This window comes from Schistocerca serialis, chromosome 3 (assembly GCF_023864345.2).
Source record: "Schistocerca serialis cubense isolate TAMUIC-IGC-003099 chromosome 3, iqSchSeri2.2, whole genome shotgun sequence".
Taxonomy (NCBI): Eukaryota; Metazoa; Arthropoda; class Insecta; order Orthoptera; family Acrididae; genus Schistocerca; species Schistocerca serialis.
Window position 1 is genome coordinate 117,529,731 of NC_064640.1, and position 23,749 is coordinate 117,553,479.

The window sequence follows — 23,749 nt, forward strand, 5'->3', positions numbered from 1 at the left end:
TTCTGAAAAGTACAGCTTTTAACCTAAGCGCGCAACGTTTCTCACTCGATGCGCTTCATTGCAGCCGCTTAGTGCCAGAGCGCGAAGTAAAGTGTACTATTTTGACATTGGAAACATGCTTTATTCATTGGGTCAAAGTGCACAGTTTCTAACTTGTAGCTGGTGGCAGAGATTTTTTTGTTGTTAGGTTGAAACTCAGAAATGCAGTGTAAATGGATGAAACGAATGAGTGAGTCATCAAAGTAGCGTAGCCCTTTTTAATAATTAACATCGTTGTTGTGCATTATGTGTTATTTTCGTTATATTTTCAAGCTACCACAGCTAAAAAGAATGGGTGTGAAATCTTATGGGACTTAACTGCTAAGGTCATCAGTCCCTAAGCTTACACACTACTTAAACTAAATTATCCTTAGGACAAACACTTACACCCATGCCCGAGGGAGGACTCGAACCTCCGCCGGGACCAGCCGCACAGTCCATGACTGCAGCGCCTGAGACCGCTCGGCTAATCCCGCGCGGCTGCCACAGCTTAAGTCAAGTACATCTGCAGTAGATGCAATATTCCTCAACGTGTTTGACGTGATTGTATTGTAAATTGAAAATCATTAATTTCATTTGATAATAATTCTTCAATTGCTTGGGTTTAGTCATTTGTATTTTGAGGAATATTGACACTCAGGGGACAAAATTCATGGAATAGAGATACGCATGTATGCGGATGGCGATAATATCACGTACTAAAAACACTAAACTAAATTCCGACCGAACAGGCCTTGGAAGGCCCAACGGTACCGACCGGCCGTCGTGTCATCCTCAGCCCACAGGCGACACTTGATGCGAATATGGAGGGGCGTGTGGTAAGCACACCACTCTCCCGGACGTATGTCAGTTTACGAGACCGGAGCCGCTACTTCTCAATCAAGTACCTCCTCAGTTTGCCTCAGAAGGACTGAGTGCACTCCGCTTGCCAACAGCGCTCGGCAGACCGGATGGTCACCCATCCAAGTGCTAGCCCAGCCCGACAGCGCTTAACTTCGGTGTTACCACTGCGGCAAGGCCACAAGGTATAAAAGAGCAGTGCAGTGGCGAAGCTGCCATTTGTACTACGATGATTCATGTGAAAAGGTCTCCGACGTGATTATGGCCACACGACGGGAATTAACAGGCTTTGAACGCGGAATGGGAGTCGAAGCTAGACGCACGGGACATTCTATTTCCGAAATCATCAGGGCATTCAATATACCGAGATCCACAGTGTCAAGAGTGTGGTGGGAATACCAAATTTGAGGCATTACCTTTCACAACGGACAACGCAGCGACGGCGGCCTCCACTTAACGACCGAGAGCAGCAGCGTGAAATAACAGCAGAAACCATTTGGGACGTATGACGATCGTATCCGTTAGGACATTGCGGTGTAATTTGGCGTTAATGGGCAATGGCAGCCGACCAACGCGAGTGCATTTGATACCACATCGCCTGCAGCGCCTCTCGTGGCCTCGTGACCATATCGGTAGGACCCTAGACGACTGGAAAACCGTGGCCTGGTCAGATAAGTCCCGATTTCAGTTGGTAAGAGCTGATGGTATAGTTCAAGTGTGGCACAGGCCCCACGAAGCCATGGACCCAAACTCTTTACAAGGTACTGTGCAAGCTGGTGGTGGCTCCATAACGGTGTGGGCTATGTTTACATGGAAAGGACAAGTTGCTCTTGTCAAACTGAATCTGTCATTGACTGAAAATTGTTATGTTCGGCTACTTGGAGACAATTTTCAGCCATTCATGTACTTCACGTTCCCAAACAAAGACCGAACATTTATAGGACATAATCGAAGGTCAGTTCGTGCACAAAATCCTTCACCGGTAACAGTTCTGCAATTATGGACGTCTATAAAACCAGGATAGCTCAATATTTCTGCAGGGAACTTCCAACCACTTGTTGAGTCCATGGCACGTCGAGATGCTGCAACACTCCGGGCAAAAAGAGGTCCGACCCGATATTAAGAGATATCCCATGACTTTTGCCACCTCAGTGTACAGCTGCAGAATGCCAGCTGCAAAATGTTGTTAAAATAATATTGAACGTACATGTGCGGGAGTCTGGCATATTACGTACTGCTATAACTATTTTTCGCGTAAACTGTCACGTGTTGTCCACTAAGATATCAAAACACGTTGGGCAGATGTTTCCACCTTCCCCCTCCTCTTCCTTAGCCTTCATCATCCCGCGAATAGGAGAGTTCTGCTATCTAGAGTTGTAGAACTACCGCAGGCTACAGTAGACCATCACAAGTAAGTACAGTACTTTACCTCGTAGCTTTCGTCAGTTACGATCGTAAGAACGTTCCACTATGTTAGGTTTTTTACATACTGCCGGCCGGTGTGGCCGAGCGGTTCTAGGCGCTTCAGTCTGTAATCGCGAGACCGCTACGGTCGCAGGTTCGAATCCTGCCTCGGGCATGGATGTGTGTGATGTCCTTAGGTTAGTTAGGTATAAGTAGTTCTACGTTCTAGTGGACTGATGACCTCAGATGTTAAGTCCCATGGTGCTCAGAGCCATTTGAACCATTTGTTAATACTTATCGGGCGTTACCTAGTTTCGGTCGCTTTGTTTGGGTACCCCATCAGTATCTTATTAGATTCCTCTAGAAACCCGAAGCGGTGAACTGTCTAGAAACTGAGTGCATATGTATATAAAGGGCCGCGTAATTTTGGAACATTTTTTTCTTCATAGTTATCCTCCTGTCTGTTACTTAAAAAATTCAAAAATGGTTCAAATGGCTCTGAGAACTATGGGACTTAACAGCTGAGGTCATCAGTCCCCTAGAACTTATAACTAGTTAAACCTAACTAACCTAAGGACATCACACACCTCCATGCCCGAGGCAGGATTCGAACCTGCGACCGTAGCGGTCGCGCGGTTCCAGACTGAAGCGCCTAGAACTGCTCGGCCACTCCAGCCGGCAGTTACTTAAAAGTAAACAGCTTTTATAGTAAAATTGAAATTGTTAATATTTTGTTCTTGTTTTATTCAAAAATTATTTATCTGTAACGTGAAACACAGGTATGATGCAGTACAAATAAGAAAACAAGTCAGATTTATCATATATCGCTATAAAATGCAATTTCCTCAACAAAAGTGGAAAAAACGCAAAACAAAGACATATCAGACATCTCTTCAGAACTTCGTCGAACTTATATAAAACATTTTTTCTGTTACTCATAAACAACTTCCGGAAGTTATCACTAATAACAGGAACTTTTGCCTTTGATCATGATGTAAAACAACAACAATAATAATAATACAGATTTTTCACGTCTGTTGCATGTAAACTATATTTGCGTCGAAAGTAATTGCTCTGGTTACACAAAAGCGCAAAAGTTAGGCGATCAGCATATTTTTATTATTACTTATTAAATGCAATGTATATTTTGTAAGGATACAGACTACACGTTAGACTAGCATTTAATGGTGTATGGCTCTAATTACACACGAAACAAACAAACAAACGATAAACAAAGACAATTCATCGTCTCCAAATTTCTCTCACACGTATTAATTTATGTTTCTTTCCAACGACCGAAGAGTAGATTTTGTAGAGAGCAACTTCACTGGTGTCACTCCAACGTGTAGTACTTCGGGCTCGGGCATTCGACGGCTTAAGATGGGCGGAGCAAGTGACAAGCTATGAGTGCGAAAGTTTAAGAGCTATACTTTAAAAGGTCATAACTGCGTACTACTGGAATTATGGCCCAAATGTTCACGTGGGATCGAGTGCCCTTTTGTCCCCCCTTGAAATATGAGGTCAAGCTTGTGATGTTTCCTTGTCAGTTAGAACTAATGCTACGGTAGTAAGCTTACTGCAGTGGTGTAAGTGCTTGTTGCTTTCCTAAATATGAGCATTTTTTGTTTTCCTGCAGAAAGAAATCAGTCGGCGGGAAAGCGGCTTCGAGCGCCGCTTCGTGCCCCAGCGAGACCGCTATAGGCGGTGCTACACAGCCTGCACATAAACAAAGCCACGAGCTACCTTCGGCGCTGAAATCGATTGCGGAACAGAGAACGGCCGAAAGGCAGCAGACGGTGACGCGCGACGACGATTCTGAGCCACTGATTCTCCGTTCCAAGGCGGTGGAACACGGCCAGAGCAACGCACACTTCGTACCTGAAAGTGCCGAAGAGGATGCGGTCCGCAAGCCCGGGAAAGTGAGCGCCATTCCTGGCGACGTACTGGAAGACCGCCCCCGCCTGCCGACGCCGCCGCTCACGCTGTGCAAGGTCGTGTCCTTCGGCGACGTGACGAATTCCGCTCCGTACACAGAGAGCGAGGCCATCGTGCCGCCGCCCAGACAGTTCTACGCCAAGCCGCAGGCTTCGGTGGCTCCGTCGCACAGCCGCCAGCCGTCGCACGCGCCACAGCCGGCGACCCCCAAGCAACCCTGCGCGGCGCAGCATCACGCGCAACCGGCCAAACAGTACTCGGCTCAGACCGCGCCGCGCCGCCGCTCCAGCGTCAAGAGCACGTCCTCGGGAGGGTCCGCCAACGTGAACGTGTCCGTCAGTGCGCCCAAGCAGAGACGGACTAGCGTTCCCGCCACCCACGTCGCTGCGGAGCCGGCGCCGCCACCGGCGTACGGCACGCCCAGGGCCGCTGGCAAGTGCTACTCCACGGACAGTGACCGGAGTGAAAGAGAGTACTCCAAAAGTAAAATGTATTTTAAGGAAGAGCCGGAACTTCCCACTTCGAGGCACCACTCCCACGTCGTTCTGGACGGCACAACCGCTCATGCAGCTAGCAGGACAGTAACACCTTTAGTTAACGATAGTGATTTTGTGTTATCGGCGAACGCGTCGTCGCCGGACGTGCCAGGCATGCTGAAGTCGATCAGAGATCACGGTAAGATAACATTTCTCCTACGATGATTATAAATTTAGTATAAAGCAAACATTTTAGTGACCTGTCTGAACATAGTATTAAAGCGCAGTTTCACGGGTTAGTAATCTGTCAATTTTATTTTTTATTCCGATTTTAAGACTTTTCCACGCCATGTGTTTCCTCTTCAGTAGTTACTCTAAACTGTTTTCCAGTTTTCCATTTTACATACTGTTCCCGCATCTGCGATAGTTGTGCCCGTACCTACTATGGTTGAGCAAAATTCTCATTAAGGTTTCGGCACACAGACCGTGCTTTCGAACGCCAGCATTAGGCGTGCCGAGTTCAACGTTCTGCTGAAAGCTCAGAAAATATGCGACTTGCGCATACGGTACGTCTGCCTTGACGTGTTACACGCGATCGCAGCGCGCTACAGCGGCAGTTGTCGGCTGTAACTGGCTCTCGAAACACACTGTTTACGGAAGGTACAGGAGCAAAATTCCTGCGTTAGCGGTATTAAAACCCACGTTTCCTCCATTGTCCATAAGCTAGTCATGTTGTTCTGCCTGAAGTTGTACTGTTAAGAGCACACAAACAAAATTTTCGCTATTCACGAATATGTCATAAGGCAAAAAGGGGAGTATCACGTCCAGTCAATAAGGACATCGGCTTATAAAAGTCGCAAAGATAAAAATTATTTCATCATTCTCACTTTTAAGTAAAACCCCAACTTCATTTTTACTTGATCACTGTTCCTATTCAGTATCAGAATCTTTACAACATGTGAAATACAAAACTTGAAACAAGATAGTGCAAAATACATTACTGCAAGTAGTACAGGCTGTCTTGTACATACAGGCAATCGAACAAACTTACTCCTGAGAAAGGGTACACTTATATTTACATAACATTGAGTATTATAGACTGAGGACGTATGAGAACCTATAGGGAAACGCGAAGTTTAGCAAGAAAAAATCGGGTACAATGGGGCGCGAACCAGCAACATACCATGTGTCACAAGACTAATCTGTGGCTTTACTCCCCACGTTTTAATTACTTACTTACTTACTCCTCGGCTCTACAGCCCTTGAAGTGTCTTGGCCTGAATCACAGTATCCTGCCATTCTGTTCGGTCCATAGCTTTCCGTCTGCATCTTCTGACACCCAGCTTTTTCATGTCTTCTTCAATTCTGTCCACCCATCTCTTTCTGGGACGTCCCCTCCGTCGTCTGCCTCCAGCCTTGCCCTCAAAAATCTTCATGTTCTGTCTTCCTCCATTCTGACCACGTTTCCTGCCCACCGCAGTCTTCTTATTTTAATGGTAGTGACAGTGTCAGGTTCTTCAAAGAGTGTTTCTAATTCTGCATTCGTGCTGATGCGCCAACCTTCTTGATCGTATATTGGGCCATACATTTTAAGCAGAACCTTTCCCTCCCAAATGCTAAGGATCCATTCCTCATTTGCCGTCACGGTCCACGTCTCAGTACCACACAGAAAAATTGGTCTTATAATTGTTTTGTAAATGAGGATTTTCAATTTCCGTGAGAGAAGCGAGCTCCTAAGCATGGGTAGTGTGGCAAAGTAACATTTTTTGCCTACTCCTGTTCTAGCTTTCACCTCGCTGCTGATGTCATTTGTCTCTCTGATAGCCGATCCGAGGTACCTGAAGTCTCTCATCCTTTCAAACTCCTTGTCGGCTATCCTGAGTTTTGGTAGGTTTCACTGGTTGGTCATTGCCATATATCTGGTCTTTTCAACATTGACTACCAGCCCAAGTTCCCTTGTGCTTCTCTCAAGCTGTTGATAGGCATCGGCCAGGACAGCAGTGATTCATGCGAGTAATGCCACGTCGTCTGCGTAGGCTAGGTACTGCAGTGAACGATTAAAAATGGTTCCTACTCCATTTAGCTCTATGTGCCTTAAGACTTTTTCTAGGCAGATGTTGACTAGCAGTGAGGAGATATTGTCACTTTGTCTCAGTCTCTTTTTCACTTCCACTTCTCTAAAGATTTCGCCCTGTATTTTTACTTCACTGTTGGCTTCACTCAGGGTCATCATAGTAAGTTAAACGAGCTTCTTAGATATTCCCGCCTATTCCATTATATTACGCAATGCCGCTCTTGAGATGTTATCATAGGCTTGTTTAAAATCGATATAAAGCTGGTGTATGTTTATTTGATGTTCATAATATTTTCAAGCAGTATGCGTAATGTGAATATTTGGTCAGTTTCTAGTCCGCCTGCTTAGCTGGGTGGTAACGCGTTCGCCTCCCATGCAAGCGGGCCTGGGTTCGATTACCGGCCGGGTTGGAGGTTTCCTCCGCTCGGGTATTGGGTGTTGTGTCGTCCTCATCATCATTTCATTCACATCACTGGCGCGTCAGTCGCCCAATGTGGCGTCGACTGAAATAAGACTTGCATCTGCAGGCCGAACTTCCCCGAATGGAGCCTCCCGGCCAACGATGCCATACGCTCATTTCCATTGGTCAGTTGCTGACCTATTTCTTCTAAAGCCACTCTGATAGTCTCCAATTCTCTCTTAAACATAGGAAGTAAGCCTCCTAGATTGGATCTTGGAGAACACCTTATGTGTAGTGTTTAACAGGGAGATTCCTCGATAGTTCTGGCAGTTTAACGTATCTCCCTTTTTATGTATGTGGCACATAACAGCCGTTTTCCACTCCTCTGGCATGCTTTCCTCCTGCCAGCGGCTTAGTATCACTTTATGTATTGCTTTCGTCAGTGTTTCCCCATCACATTTGAGAAGTTCCGCCTGGATGTGATTTCCTCCAAATGCCTTATTGTTTTTTAAGACCTTAATGGCTTGTCTCACTTCCTCCAGTGTGGCTTCTGGTGTTAAGACTCTGGTCCATAGTAAGTTATTTCCACCAGTTCTTCTTGTTCTAATGCTTCTACTTCTGGGTACAGTAACTCCTTGAAATATTATGCCCATTTGTCAAGTATTTTATTATTCTCTGCTGTCAAATCCCCTTCTTTACTCCTACATATATTTGTTCTGGCTTGAAACCCGATCTTTCCTTCTTTCATATTTTGGTACATTTCACGTAGTTGCTTCTCTTCTCCTAGCTGTTCAATTTCTTCCAATTTTTTCTTTTATTGTGCTCTTTTCTTCTGTCTGCAAGCCCTCTTAGCTACGCGGCGCTCCTCTTGATATTCATTCAGATTTTCTCCAGTTCTTCTCTGAAATAATTTCATTCGTGCTATGTTACGCTCCTCAGTTCTTCTCATACATGCTTCATCAAACCAATCTGCCTCCTTCTGAGCCTGTACCTGTTCCAAAACCTCTCCAGCTGTCTTGAGGATTGTAGTCTTAAATTGTTTCCACATTATTTCCGTAAGTTCATTTGAGGTGTCGGTATCGTTCTTAAACAAAAAATGGCTCTGAGCACTATGGGACTTAACTTCTGAGGTCATCAGTCCCCTAGAACTTACAACTACGTAAACCTAACTAACCTAAGTACATCACACACATCCATGCCCGAGGCAGTATTCGAACCTGCGACCGCAGCGGTCTCGCGGTTCCAGACTGTAGCGCCTAGAACCGCTCGGCCACTCCGGCCGGCTATCGTTCTTAATCCCCTCTTCTATTTTCGTCTGATATGCTCTCCGTATTTCCTCTAACTTCAGTTTCTTAATGTCAAAATTCTTTTAATTGTGTCCTTTTTGTTTACTCAATAGTGAGATCCTTTGCTGTACTTAATTCTCACTAGATGACGTTCTGAACTGCAGTCAGCTCCACGTTGGCTCCTAACATACATTATACCCGATCCGTGCCTCCGATCAATCATTATATGGTTTCTCTGACGTCTAGTTTGTCCATCTGGTGGCATCTGTATTTCTTTGTGTATCTTTTTGTGTGGAAAACATGTACTGCTGACAGTCACGTTTTTACTTATAGCAAAATCTACAACCCTAATTCCATTGTCATTTGACATTTCATGGAGACTATGTCTTCCTATAGTTGGCTAATACGCCTCTTCTTTTCCTATTTTAGCATTCCAGTCTCCTATTATGATCTTAACATCATGTTTGGGATCCTGATCATAAACTGCTTTACCTTACTATAAAACTCGGTCTTCTGTTGTTCATCTACCTCCTGTGTGGATGCATGTACATTTATAATTATTATGTTGAAAATCTTTCTGTTCCCCTGAATCTTAACATGATCATCCGTTCATTGATTGGTTCGAAGCCCATCACAGCATCTTTTAATTCTTTAACGACCACAAAAGCTGTTCCAGAGTTATTCTTCCTCCCATCACTATAGAAGATAGTGAAATTTCCCGAGTCCATTATGTCACTTCCCTTCCACCTAATTTCCTTGAGAGTCAATAGTTTATACCGTAGTTGTTTACTTGCGTTAGCAGCTGACGTAGGGCTCCAGCTTGGTATAGGCTCCGCACATTCCATGTTCCTATGTACACATTTCTTATCCTTTCTTTGTTTGCTGGAGCCGTCATCAAAATATCTGTCAAGTTTATTCCTTTGTTGTCATTCGCCAAAACTGATTTTTACAGGGGAAGATTTTTAATCTTCCGCCCAACCGTTTGAGGGATTGCCCCTTAGAGCTCGCCGGATAGTTGGCTCCATTTTCAGGGGAGCATGCTTAACCTTTGTCGATCCCTCTACTGACTGCAAAGCAGCAGCTAATGGTTGGGGGCTTCTCTGCCTTGATTCCACGCCATGGCCCCTCATACATGCTGGTTTTGGTCCGCCGCAGGTATGCTATTTCCCTGGTACCCTCCATATCTGGGGAACGTTCCCCTTTCCGCCACTTGAGGAGGCGCCCAATGGGTGACCAGCAACCCCACAAGGGACACATCACGCTGCACCGACCAAAAACATTTATGTTAATACCTTCATCTATATCTACATCTACATCGTGAGGTGCGTGGCGGAGGGTACACTTTACCACTACTAGTCATTTCCTTTACTGTTCCACTCGCAAACAGAGCGAGGGAAAAACGACTATCTATATGCCCCAGTTGTTGTCGTCTTCAGTCCTGAGACCGGTTTGATGCGGCTCTCCATGCTACTCTATCCTGTGTAAGCTTCTTCATCTCCTAGTACCTACTACACCCTGCATCCTTCTGAATCTGTTTAGTGTATTCATCTCTTGGTCTTCCTCTACGATTTATACCCTTCACGCTGCCCTCCAATACTAAATTGGTGATCCCTTGATGCCTCAGAACATGTCCTACCAACCGATCCCCTCTTATAGTCAAGTTGTCCCACAGACTCCTCTTCTCCCCAATTCTATTCAGTACCTCATCATTAGTTATGTGATCTACCCATCTAATCTTCAGCATTTTTCTGTAGCACCACATTTCGAAAGCTTCTATTCTCTTCTTGTCTAAACTATTTACCGCCCATGTTTCACTTCCATTCATGGCTACAATCCATACAAATACTTTCAGAAACGACTTCCTGACACTTAAATCTATACTCAATCTTAACAAATATCCCTTCTTCAGAAACGCTTTCCTTGCCATTGCGAGTCTACTTTTTATATCCTCTCTACTTCGATCATCATAAGTTATTTTACTCCCCAAATAGCAAAATTCCATTACTACTTTGAGTGTCTCATTTCCTAGTCTAATTCCCTCAGCATCAACAGCTTTAATTTGACTACATTCCATTATCCTCGTTTTGCTTTTGTTGATGTTCATCTTATATCCTCCTTTCAAGACACTGGCCATTCCGTTCAACTGCTCTTCCAAGTCCTTTGCTGTCTCTGACATAATTATAATGTCATCGGCGAACCTCAAAGTTTTTATTTCTTCTCCATAAATTTTAATACCTTCTCCTAATCTTTCTTTTGTTTCCTTTACTACTTGCTCAATATACAGATTGAATAACATCGGGGAGAGGCTACAACCCTGTCTCACTCCCTTCCCAACCACTGCTTCCCTTTCATGTCCCTCGACTCTTATAACTGCCATCTGGTTTCTGTACAAATTGTAAATAGCCTGTCGCTCCCTGTATTTTACCATGCCACCTTTAGAATTTGAAATAGAGTATTCCAGTCAACATTGTCAAAAGCTTTTTCTAAGTCTATAAATGTTAAAAACGTAGGTTTGCCTTTCCCTAATCTATTTTCTAATGTAAGTCGTAGGGTCAGTATAGCCTCACGTGTTCCAATATTTCTACGGAGTCCAAACTGATCTTCGCCGAGGTCGGCTTCTACCAGCTTTTCCATTCGTCTCTAAAGAATTCGCGTTACTATTTTGCATCCGTGACTTATTCAACTGCTAGTTCGATAATTTTCACATCTGTCAACACCTGCTTTCTTTGGGATTGGAATTATTATATTCATCTTGAAGTCTGAGGGTATTTCGCCTGTCTCGTACATCTTGCTCACCAGATGGTAGAGTTTTGTCAGGACTGGCTCTCCCAAGGCTGTCAGTAGTTCTAATGGAATGTTCAGTGCTCTGTCAAACTCTTCACGCAGTATCATGTCTCCCATTTCATCTTCATCGACATCCTCTTCCATTCCCATAATATTGTCCTCAAGTACATTGCCCTTGTATAGACCCTCTATATACTCCTTCCACTTTCTGCTTTCCCTTCTTTGCTTAGAACTGGGTTTACATCTGAGCTCTTGATATTCATACTAGTGGTTCTCTTTTCTCCAAAGGTCTCTTTAATTTTCCTGTAGGCAGTATCTATCTAACCCCTAGTGAGATAAGCCTCTACATCCTTACATTTGTCCTCTAGCCATCCCTGCTTAGCCGTTTTGCACTTCCTGTCGATCTCATTTTTGAGACGTTTGTATTCCTTTCTTTTTGCCTGCTTCATTTACTGCATTTTTATATTTTCTCCTTTCATCAATTAAATTCAATATTTCTTCTGTTACCCAAGGATTTCTATTAACCCTCGTCTTTTTACCTACTTGAGCCTTTGCTGCCTTGACTACTTCATCCCTCAAAGCTACCCATTCTTCTTCTACTGTATTTCTTTCCCCCATTCCAGTCAATTGTTCCCTTATGCTCTCCCTGAAACTCTGTACAACCTCTGGTTTAGTCATTTTATCCAGGTGCCATCTCCTTAAATTACCACCTTTTTGCATTTTCTTCAGTTTTAATCTACAGTTCATAACCAATAGATTGTGGTCAGAGTCCACATCTGCCCCTGGAAATGTCTTAAAATTTAAAACCTGGTTCTTAAATCTCTGTCTTACCATTATATAATCTATCTGATACCTTCTAGTATCTCCAGGCTTTTTCTATGTATACAACCTTCTTTCATGATTCTTGAACCAAGTGTTATCTATGATTAAAATCTGTGCAAAATTCTACCAGGCGGCTTCCTCTTTCATTTCGTACCCCCAATCCATATTCACCTACAACGTTTCCTATCTTCCTTTTCCTACTATCGATATCCAGTCACCCATGACTGTTAAATTTTCGTCTCCCTTCACTATCTGAATAATTTCTTTTATCTCATCATACATTTCATCAGTTTCTTCGCCATCTGCAGACCTAGTTGGCATATAAACTTGTACTACTGTAGTAGGCATGGGCTTCGTGTCTATCTTGGCCACAATAATGCGTTCACTTTGTTGTTTGTAGTAGCTTACCCGCACTCCTATTTTTTATTCATTATTAAACCTACTCCTGTATTACCCTTATTTGATTTGGTATTTACAGCCCTGTATTCACCTGACAAAAAGTCTTGTTCTTCCTGCCACCGAACTTCACTATTTCCCACTGTATCTAATTTTAACCTATCCCCCGTATGAGCCCAAATTTCTCGTATCTTATCTTCGTGGTCTTTACGCGCAATGTATGCTGGAGGCAGTAGAATAGTTTGGCAGTCAGCTTCCAATGTCGGCTCTCTAAATTTTCTCTATAGTGTTTTTCGAAAAGAACTCCCCTTCCCTCCAAGGATTCCCATTTGATTTCCCTAAGTATGTCCATAACACTTACGTGTTGTTCAAACCCACCGATAACATATCTAGCAGCCCACCTCTGAATTGCTTCGATGTCTTCCTTCAATCTGACATTGTAAGGATCCCAGACACTAGAGCAGTAGTCAAGAATATGTCACACCAGAGTCCTATATGCCGTCTCCTTTACAAGTGAATCTCTCTTTCCTAAAATTCTCCTAATAAACCGAAGTAGACCATTCGCCTTCCCTACCGCAGTTCTCACATGCACATTCGATTTCATATCGCGTTGAAACGTTATGCCCAGATATTTAAACGACTTGCCTGTGTCAAGCAGTACACTACTTATGCTGTATCTAAACATTACATGTTTGTTTTTTCCACTCATTCTCATTATCTTACGTTTTTCCACATTTAGAGCTAGCTGCCATTCGTCACACCAACTAGAAATTTTGTCTAAGTAATCTTGTACAGTCAGTCAACTTCGACACCATACCATACAAGACAGCATCATTAGCAAACAACCGCAGATTACTGCTCACCCCGTCCGCCAAATCATTTATGCACATAGACAACAACAACAGTCCTATCACGCAGAGCGAGGTGGCGCAGTGGTTAGCATACTGGACTCGCATTCGGGAGGACGACAGTACAATCCCGCGTCCGCCCATCCTGATTTAAGTTTTCCATGATTTCCCTAAATGGCTCCAGGCGAATTCCGGGATGGTTCTTTCGAAAGAACATGGCCTACTTCCTTCCCCGTCCTTCCTCACTGTTTGGTCTCTTGCCCCAAACAACCCAACCCAGCAGTCCTATCACACTTCTCTGGGGCACTCCTGACGATACCCTTGTCTCTGATGAACACTCGCCGTCGATGACAACATACTGGGTTGTATTACTTAAGAAGTCGTCGAGCCACTCGCATATCTGTAAACTTATTCCATATGCTCGTGCCTTCGTTAACAGCCTGTAATGGGGCACCATGTCAGTTGCTTTCCAGAAATCTATAAATGTGGAATCTGACTGTTGCCTTTCCTCCTTTGTTCGCAGTATATCGTGTGAGGAGAGGGGCAAGTGAGTTTCGCGCTAGCGATGCTTTCTAAAACAATGCTGATTCGTGGGCATAAGCTTATCAACTCAGGAAAGTTTAATATATTCGAACTGAGAATATTTTTAAGGATTCTGCAGCAAACCGAAGTTAGGGATATTGTTTTGTAACTTTGTGGGTCCGTTCCTTTCCCCTTCTTATATACAGTATATGAGGCAACTGCGCTTTTTTCCAGTCACATGGGATTCTGTGCTGGGCGAGAGATTCACGATAAATGCAGGCTATATAAGGGGCCAATGCCTTTGAGTACTCTTTGTAAAATCGAATTGGGATTTCATCCAGACCTGGTGATTTATTTGCTTTCAAATCTTTCAGTTGTTTCTCTACTTCAGGGATGCTTTTTACTAAGTCGTCCATACGGGAGTCTGTCCCATGGTAAAATGACGGTATGTTTCTACGATTCTTCTCCTATGTGAACGATTTCTTGAACCTGAAATTTAAAACATCAGCTGTCGCTTTACAGTCTGCAACTGCCACACCAGACTGGCCAACAAGGGATTGAATGGAAGCCATACACCCGCTTAATTATTTTACATATGACGAGAATTTTCTCGGGTTCTCTGCCAGGTCTTTTGCTAAGGTGTGACGGTGGTAACTGTTGTATACTTCGCGCATTGATCTTTTCTCAGATGCACTAATCTCTACTAACCTTCGCTTCTCGTCATTCATGCGTTCCCTTTTGAACAGAGAGTGCAACAGCCTCTGCTTCCTCAGCATCCGCCGAATTTCCTTATTAAACCAAGGCTGTTTTCCATCCTTCATCCACTTACTAAGCACATGACTCTCCAGACCACGATTTACAAGCTGCTTAAACTTTACCCATAATTCCTCTACACCAATCTAACTGGCACTAAGTGTTGCCAATTCCTGTCTAAGTGAGATGCTAACAACTGCTTATCTGCTCTATCTAGCAGATACACTGTCCTAGCCTTCTTGACTGATTTACGAACTTGTAGCTGCAAGGTCTAAGATATTTCCATTGCGTGTGGGCTGCCGAGCTGGCTGCTCAAGACAGTTTTCAGAAAAGGTGTTCAAAAGTATTTCTTATTACTGCTTGTCAGTACCACCCGCTATGAATTCATAGACATCCCAATCTGTACTGGGTGGGCTAAAGTTGCCTCCAACTAGTATAGCGTGATCAGGCTATTTACGCGCTACTGACCGTAGACTTTCTTTGAATGACTAGAACTGTCACAGCGGAATTGAGTGGCCGGAAAAACACACAACAATTAACTTGGTTTCACCTACACCTGTTATACGCGACCAGGTAACTTCACTGTCACATTCCTCAATAGAGACTATTTTTGTCAACTGCAATAAACACTCTCTCCAATGGCCTCTAATCTTTCTTTCTGATATACGTTCCATGACTCGCTAAACATCTCAGAGCTTCCCACCTGGGGTTTCAGCCAGCTCTCTGTCCCAAGAATAATTTGAGAGTCAGAACTTTCCTGGAGGGCAGTAAATTCGTGCACTTTATTACGAATAGTTCCATTAAGTTTCAGGTGTGCAGCATCAAGAATTCTCCTTCTTCTTCTAATATTTCGGCTGTATAACGTTCAGCCACCTTCAGAGTGAGCCGCAAGACTGCCGCTCCAGTGCTCGCTTCGTCCCATTATACTCGTGTACCGCGCAACTGCGCATGCGGCCACAGATGCAAATGCGCCAGAGACGTTGGTCGGCGGCAGAGACGTGTACAATGCGCGAATTACATCTATGACTCCGCAGTCGATCTGGGTTGGCATGTCGATATATCATTGTGAGCTGCACTGTGACGACGTCTTTGTGAGTTTATTACAGCAAGTGCCGGATTACATGATTTCTTAAGGTTGAAACCACTATCTCTATTAATCAAATTCGTCGTTAAACGAATTTCAATGGCTTCCATCACTATCGAGTCCCAAAAAGATGATATAGTGGCCAAAATTTCGACGTTTTCATACAACACACTGTGACCAGTGCTCTGCCACTGCCGACTTGTTAGGTTGTAAAAGTCGTGTGTACCTCCGGTGTCCTGTAAATCTTTCTTGGACAGTACGAGTTGTTTGTCCAATGTAAGAAAGGCCACATTTTGTAAACTCCAGATTTTAGGAGCAGCAAATCATCTTTGACGGAGCCCACGAGTGCAGCTGTCTTGGGTGGAGGACGAAAAATCACTTTTACTTTGTGTCTGCTGAGAATCCGTCCTATTTTTGATGAGAGGCTACCCACATATGGCAGGAAGGCCACCGATTTAAAGGTTTCTTCGTCTTCTTCTGCTTTCTTTGTGGCATCTTTCGGTTTCATTTTCAGTGCCTTCTGTATTTGCTGTGGGGAGTACCCATTGTCTTCAAACACTCCTTGTAAGTAGGAAAGTTCATCCTGCATACTGCTTGCGTCAAAAATAATATGCGCTCTGTGGGCCAAAGTTCGGAGTACACTCATCGTCTGGGTAGGATGGTGTCAGCTATTTGCACATAAATACAAATCCGTGTGCGTCGGCTTCCGATACACTTCATGTCCCAAAGTGCCATCCTCTCTGCGATGAACCAGAACATCCAAGAATGGAAGGCATCCCTCCTTTTCAATTTCCGTTGTGAACTTTATTTGATCGTGGAAAGAGTTCAGATGTCTTAAGATGCCTTGCAAATTATCTTCGCCATGGGGCCAAAGGTATCATCAATATACCTCCAAAATACCGTTAGTTTCAAGTCAGCAGATTCAAGCGCCTTCTCCTCGAAGTCTTCCATAAATAAATTGGCCACCAGAGGGGATAAGGGACTACTCATGGCGACTCCATCCGTCTGTTAAAAAAATTCGTTGTTAAAAAGTATGTAGAGGTATTTATTACGAATACTTCGACTGTTTACTGATAAAATTTTGACAGTCGAAGTGACTTTATTATGAAATCCATCTGACTTCCCTTGCTGTGTATCGACTTTCGAGTGTTCATCAAAGCTCCTCAAACTACCGTCTAGGTTAAAAATCCTCATGTGTACACCACAAGTTATTCAAATGGCTCTAAGCACTATGGGACTTAACATCTGAGGTCATCAGTCCCCTAGAACTTAGAACTACTTAAACCTAACTAACCTAAGGACATCATACACATCCATGCCCGAGGCAGGATTCGAACCTGCGAACGTAGCGGTCGCGCGGTTCCAGACTGTAGCGCTTAGAACCTCTCGGCCCACCTGGCCAGCTACTCCGCAAGTACTCTTCTATACCACTAGCTGCTTCCTTTGCGTAGTGCACCGCCGGCCGCGGTGGCCATGCTGTTCTAGGCGCTGCAGTCCGGAACCGCGGGCCTGCTACGGTCGCAGGTTCGAATCGTGCCTCGGGCATAGATGTGTGTGATGTCCTTAGGTTAGTTAGGTTTAAGTAGTTCTAATTTCTAGGGGACTGATGACCTAAGATGTTAAGTCCCATAGTGCTCAGAGCCATTTGAACCATTTTTTTGTAGTGCACCTCTGACCTATCAAGTGGAGTTCTACAAATCCCCATACGATAGCGCAGGTCTATAAATCTGCAGCCAAGACTGTCACAGAGTTGACGAAGCCTTTGGTTGAGACCCTCCACTCGGCTCCAAACCAAAGGACCCCGACAACTCTGGGAACGATGCTGCAAATTGCGTGCTCTGCTTGCACCCCTCCTCCAGCCTCCTTCACGAACTGAGGATCATCTCAGAACCCATGGCGACAAGGCAAGGCCGCCTCCACATCTCGGGTGAGGCCCCCTGCCAGACATACCAAATGCACATTGGCTCTCTTTCCAGCCCTGAACACTATCTGCCTAAGGGGTTCCCCGTGTACCTGCTCGGACCCGGCTGAAGGAGCGGCCACCCATTCACTCACAGGATCAACGACGCCCCGTCTCCACATTGGTCCTCCTCCTCGAGCAGCGCGAACGCGCTACAACCTGTCACTCACCCTGCTGTGAGGACGGATCCACTGCGTCGGGAGAACTAGGAGGTGCCTCGGAAGCAGAGCCCATGGGCAAAACAAGCGACACCTGAGGTGCCTCATGCAAGGCGCTAGATGCTCCGCCTCCGCTACACCCAGAGGCAGCAGCCTGAAGGTGACTGATCGTCGCCAAAAACGTATTCAGCTGTTCGCGAACTGCGGCCAGCTTCTCCTGTATCAGCACAAAGCATACACACGTCCTAACCGTCCTAGTAAGAATAATTGAAGAAGTGAACTACAAAATAAGACAGAATCCTAGATAAGCAACTTCGCATCTTACCATCTCCTGAAAGTTTTAAACGTATATGTCTTATTAATTGACATTTAACTATAACAAATTGTACCGCGAAGATTTTTTTTTAAAATGAATCCTCTGTATATCGTTGCCTTGAGACGGAATACTTTCATAATGCACAAGTTGCAATAATTCTTTAACTATCAGTATGATATTTCACGTCATTTCATTACAATAAATCGTACAATTAACGACGGGTTTTCGATAGATCCGCTATTTTGTGATGTTTATAAGCGGTTTATGTACATATAGGCTTCAATTGAAACCAAAAATGTCGTCTAACGACTCTGTACTGAAGAGAGATGGCATCGTCTGACGTAGGTGGCCTTCTTCCATCTCATTGGTCTACGTTCTGACACACGTTCAGAATATCTGGTACGCTAGATATTGTCCCACACGTTCAGAAAGACTCCCCAACGTGATTTTCTACGCTATAACGTCAGAAACTCGGCACGCTCAACACTCAACGTACGAATGCACGGTTACTCTGAAAGGGCGCGGCCGATTTCCTTCCCTGTCCTTGACACTCTTAGAGTTTGTGCTCCGTCTCTAATGACCCCATTATCGACGAGACGTTACACCCAATCTTCCTTCCTTCCTCTCGAATGCACAGTTCACGTGCCGACGGCATTAAGGACGCCTTGACATGTTGCTTTTTCTCCACACTGTCTTGTGATTTGTACGGAGTGTGGAGGAGGGGTGGGGGACTTCAAAAAGTAAAGTATACATCATTACGTCAGGCCAAGTAACTATTACTTAATACTACACTACATTTCAATGTGACACAGATACATGAAACTATTTTTCACCGTGGTCGTCAAGTCTCTGTAAACAGCTGTTGCAACGTTGTACAAATCGTTCAGTTCTTCGACGATACAACCCGCTCCTTGGGTCACAGAGCCATTCGAGAACCGCTGTATGCATGTCCTCATCGTTGGAAAATCTCTTCCTCTCAAAATATTCTTTCAGTTTACCGAAAAAATGAAAATCGCATTTGCAAGACCTGTGCTTCTTGACCAGACTCACTGACATCTGTGCACTTGGTCCATATGCCGCCAGAATTTCGCAGTGAATCTGTGTAAAATTAAGACTTTTGCCCAAGAGAATAGTACTGTCCAGCGTACTTCAGCTTTGGAGTACGTTTCCAGTTACCACGCCATTTCACTCCCACACTGTGATGTACCTTTTATACGTATCGGAGCAGAATTGTGTCTACAAGAACCCCGGAACATGTAGCACCATGTGAAAATGTATTACTTTTGTTGCACAAAGGTCTTAGTGTGGGACTGTAGAACTCGCGATGAATTTAAAAAAGACAAGAGTAACATAAACAACTACTTTATTCTAATTAAGTACAAATACTTTGTAAAAAAATTCGGAAAAAATTAAAGTGCAAGTGACTACCCCAGAGAGAAATACACTGACGAGCCAAAGAAACTGGTACACCTGCCTAATATTGTGTAGGGCCTCCGCGAGCACGCAGAAGTGCCGCAACACGTTGTGGCATAGACTCAACTAATGTCTGAAGTAGTGCTGGAGGGAACTGACACCATGAATCTTGCAGGGCTGTCCATAAATCCATAAGAGTGCGAGGGGGTGGAGATCTCTTCTGAACAACACGTTGCAAGGCATCCCACATATGCTCAATAATGTTCATGTCTGGGGAATTTGGTAGCCAGCGGAGGTGTTTAAATTCAGAAGAGTGTTCCTGGAGCCACCACTCTGTAGCAATTCTGGACGTGTGATGCGTCGCATTGTCTTGCTGGAATTTCCCAAGTCATTGGGAATGCACAATGGATATGAATGGATGCAGGTGATCAGACAAGATGCTTACATATGTGTCACCTGTCCGAGTTGTATCTAGACGTATCAGGGGTCTCATATCATTCCAACTGCGCAAGCCTCACACCAATACAGAGCCTCCACCAGCTTGAACAGTCCTCTGCTGACATGTAGGTTCCATGGATTCATGAGGTTGTCCCCATACACGTCCATCCACTAGATACAATTCGAAACGAGACTCGTCCGACCAGACAACATGTTTCCAGTCATCAACAGTCCAATGTCGGTGTTGACGGTCCCAGGCGAGGAGTAAAGCTTTGTGTCGTGCAGTCATCAAGGGTACACGAGTGAGCCTTCGACTCCAAAAGCCCATATCGATGATGTTTCGTTGAATGGTTCGCACGCTGACACTTTTTGATGGCCCAGCACTGAAATCTGCAGCAATTTGCGGAAGGGTTGCATTTCTGTCACGTTGAACGATTCTCTTCAGTCGTCGTTGGTCCCGTTTTTGTAGGATGTTTTTCCGGCTGCAGCTATGTCGGAGATTTGATACTTTAGCGGATTCTTGATATTCACGGTACACTCGTGAAATGGTTCTACGGGAAAATCCCCACTTCATCGCTACCTCGGACATGTTGTGTCCCATCGGTCGTACGCCGACTATAGCATCACGTTCAAACTCACTTAAAGCTTGATAACCTGCAATTGTAGCAGCAGTTACCGATGCGCCAGACACTAGTTGTCTTATATAGTCGTTGCAGACCGCAGCGCCGTATTCTGCCTGTTTACATATCTCTGTATTTGAATACGGATCCCTATACCAGTTTCTTTGGCGCTTCAGTGTAAGATTCTTGAGCACAAGTTGAAATATTTCGGATACATCATTTATCTAGACGTTAGTTAGAGTCACTAGCTGTAATCTTACCCTCCCACACATCAACATTAAATTTTCCTGTCTCTTCAAAAGTTTCGACAGCTTCGAGAGGTGTAAGAAATACAAAAGAAAAACTTCTTTCTTATCTTCATTTTCTCTTGTTGTTGGCTGCAGTTCTCGCGTCTAGGGGTACATTCTTGAGGCTAAAATTTTGAATTTGTAGGTTGCTGTTCATCTGAATAATGTTTGAAGATTTGTCTGTTTTACTGTTGAATTTTATTTTTTGGTACTTTTTTCAATATCACAACGACTTTACAATTTCCACTTATTACATTGTTAGTCTCACTCACTAAAACATGTCCGATCCCGTCAGAGGCATGCCCACTACTCCTAGCATTCTGCGGTATTCACAATATTCCAAACAGTTTACAAACTTTCTTGACGAAAGAATAATCTACACCAAGCTATAACATTATTTTATAAACGAATCCAGAAATAGATTTAATAATTAGCGTTAGATTATGCAATTAATAATATGAATTTTAAGTATGCCAGGTATTTCGTAATTTCAAATACTTCTAAAAGAAGAGTAATTTTAACTGTACATACATATCGATTGTAACAAATTAATTTCTTTTTATACCTCTAGCCTGAAATATAATACATCGTGTTGTGACTGACAGTTCTCAATTTTTCACAAACACAACTTTTGTTGATGTAAGTTCACAAGGTTAATGACTGAACATACAAACTAAAGGTAACAATAACCAAAAAAGTCTCCTAATTGAGGCAGACAAAAGTTCACTTCTAATTTTCCACAAAGGTTCGTGGTAACACACACACTACTAACAGTCCAACTCCGAGGTGAAGACGTAATCTTCAACGGTCGCAGTACACGAGGTCGGCATCCGGCGTGAACTGAACTTCCGGCCTGGTTCTAGCCCCTAAATAGCTGTCTCCAGCCAATCAGGTTTTGGAGTAGTGATACTTCCTGCAGGCCGTGGCTCGAACTCCCCCTGCAGGAAGTAGTGCTGTTTCCATTACCTTGTATGTCAATAGCCGGTGTTTACCACGGTGCTTTTGGGTACGCCTTGGGCATAGACAACCTCGTCCTCTGTGGTGTTATATGGGTTGCCGGCACTCAGGGGCTACCTTGGCTCCGGTATAACACATCCTATACAAAATCATACGAAGTTCATTCGGTTAAACAACTGATATAATGTTCACCTACACAAAAATCGATAGTATACATGGTATCGGTTATTTCTATTTAAAAAAGGTTAACATAAAGGACTCACATAAAAGAGTCGCTAATGCAGTAAAGACAGTGCTCATCATAGTTTCTGAATTCGAACGCATCAGCCTATCTGACGTTAAAAAGCTATCAAATAGTAAATGAAACAGCGTGGCTGTTGTATACTTAAAATGAAGCACTGAACAGTTCGTTTCGAGGTCGTCTTCGGCAGTGCCACAGAATCCGTAGCAGAGATCCGGGCGAAACCCTGGTGAATAGCAATCGGTATGAGTTCAGCAGGATGAGTCGGCGTCATGCAGCAAGCGTAGTAAACAGCGAAAGTGCCTCCTGCTTGCTGCACGCTGGTTTTATAGCCCGTAGGGCCGTGGCCAAATTATCATGCGATGTTGCTTATCGAAAAGCCCTCTCTCTAGCGCCGCTTACGTTCTCAACGGGAAACTCTCTTCATAGCTTCCTTCGATCGCGCGGTATCGCAGGCCGGCGTGTATTCATTGTATACGCCGCAGCTACTATGACTCGATTCCTCTATCTCCTTGGTGCTATAATCGGAGCGAACATAGCAGAGATATTTTCCGAAGCTCCTAGGTAACATGTCGTAATAACACCAATTTTTATTGTGGTTTAGTTTAATAATGACCGAGGGTAGAAATTAGCTAATTGTTGTATTCATAAATCCATACATATTATAATGATGGATTCACGTATGTATGTTCCACATTTCCTATTAAAACAATGGACCGATTTCAAAAAAACTTGGTACACATACCACTTACTTCTCGAAAGAATCGCTGAAGGAGTTACAGCCACCTACCTATCAAACGGGTGAGGGTAGGGGTGGGGGTATGAAAGCAGTCTAGACCACGACAAGCGAATACCCCTAGTTTACTCATTCAATATTTCAGAATGAGTGTACTTAGTGACTTGCAACAAACTTGACACACAATTTCAAACCTTTTTCTCGCTGACAACCCAACAAAATGATGAAAGAGAAAAAGTTTATCGCCTACTACATTTTCGCTGTACCTGCAGTAAATCTGTTGCTTGAAGTATGAATTCTAGTTTATTACTTTCTTAACACTGACTGTATTCGCGACCCATTTTGCAGACAGTATTCCCATATACCACTGAATATACCACCAAAATTATATCACTGTACGACACTTAACTCATGAGAGATGGCGTTATAAACACTAAGCTGCGTGAAAAACTGCTGCATCGTGCATGACGTTTTATTTTATTACTTCTTTACTACTTACTCTATTCACAACACATTTCGCAGCCAATAACCACATTTACCACTGAATGTTCCTGCAAAAATATACAATTGTGGGACACATCGTTCAGGAGATGTGTCATAAACACTGATCTGCGTGAAGATGGAACTGCAGGGTGAAATTCGCTAGAGATACAGGTGAACAGATACGTCTGAAATATGTTGCATACATGTGGAAGATATTTGACGTTTGGTATGCGGGCAAAGAAACGGGTAAAAAACTCATCCTCAACCCTGTAACGATTTCAGCCAAATTTGGTGCACGTGTTAGTTACGATCTGAAAAAAGATACTGTGGGCGTATGAAGCAACAGTCCCCTACTGGTGTGAGCGTGATAGCTTGGAGAGAGAAAGCGGCAGGAGGAGATGACAGACAGCGAGGAGGAAGAAGGAGATGGATGGACACTGGTAGGGGGACGAGAAGATGGACAGAGATGGGGGAGGG

At 44.0% G+C, this 23,749-nt stretch overlaps 1 protein-coding gene across 1 annotated transcript in view; it reads left to right on the top strand.

Moving 5' to 3' along the window:
* The window catches only part of LOC126470713 (gamma-aminobutyric acid type B receptor subunit 2), a gene marked incomplete at its 3' end in the record, with an annotated part of 200,555 nt that extends 189,906 nt beyond the window's left edge, over window positions 1-10,649 (top strand). The window contains exons 14-16 of the mRNA XM_050098714.1: window positions 3,920-4,893; window positions 7,711-7,742; window positions 10,608-10,649. Of these exons, the coding sequence (XP_049954671.1) occupies window positions 3,920-4,893; window positions 7,711-7,742; window positions 10,608-10,649 (1,048 nt within the window). The remainder of the gene's footprint in view (window positions 1-3,919; window positions 4,894-7,710; window positions 7,743-10,607) is intronic.
* Window positions 10,650-23,749: the final 13,100 nt, after the last annotated feature.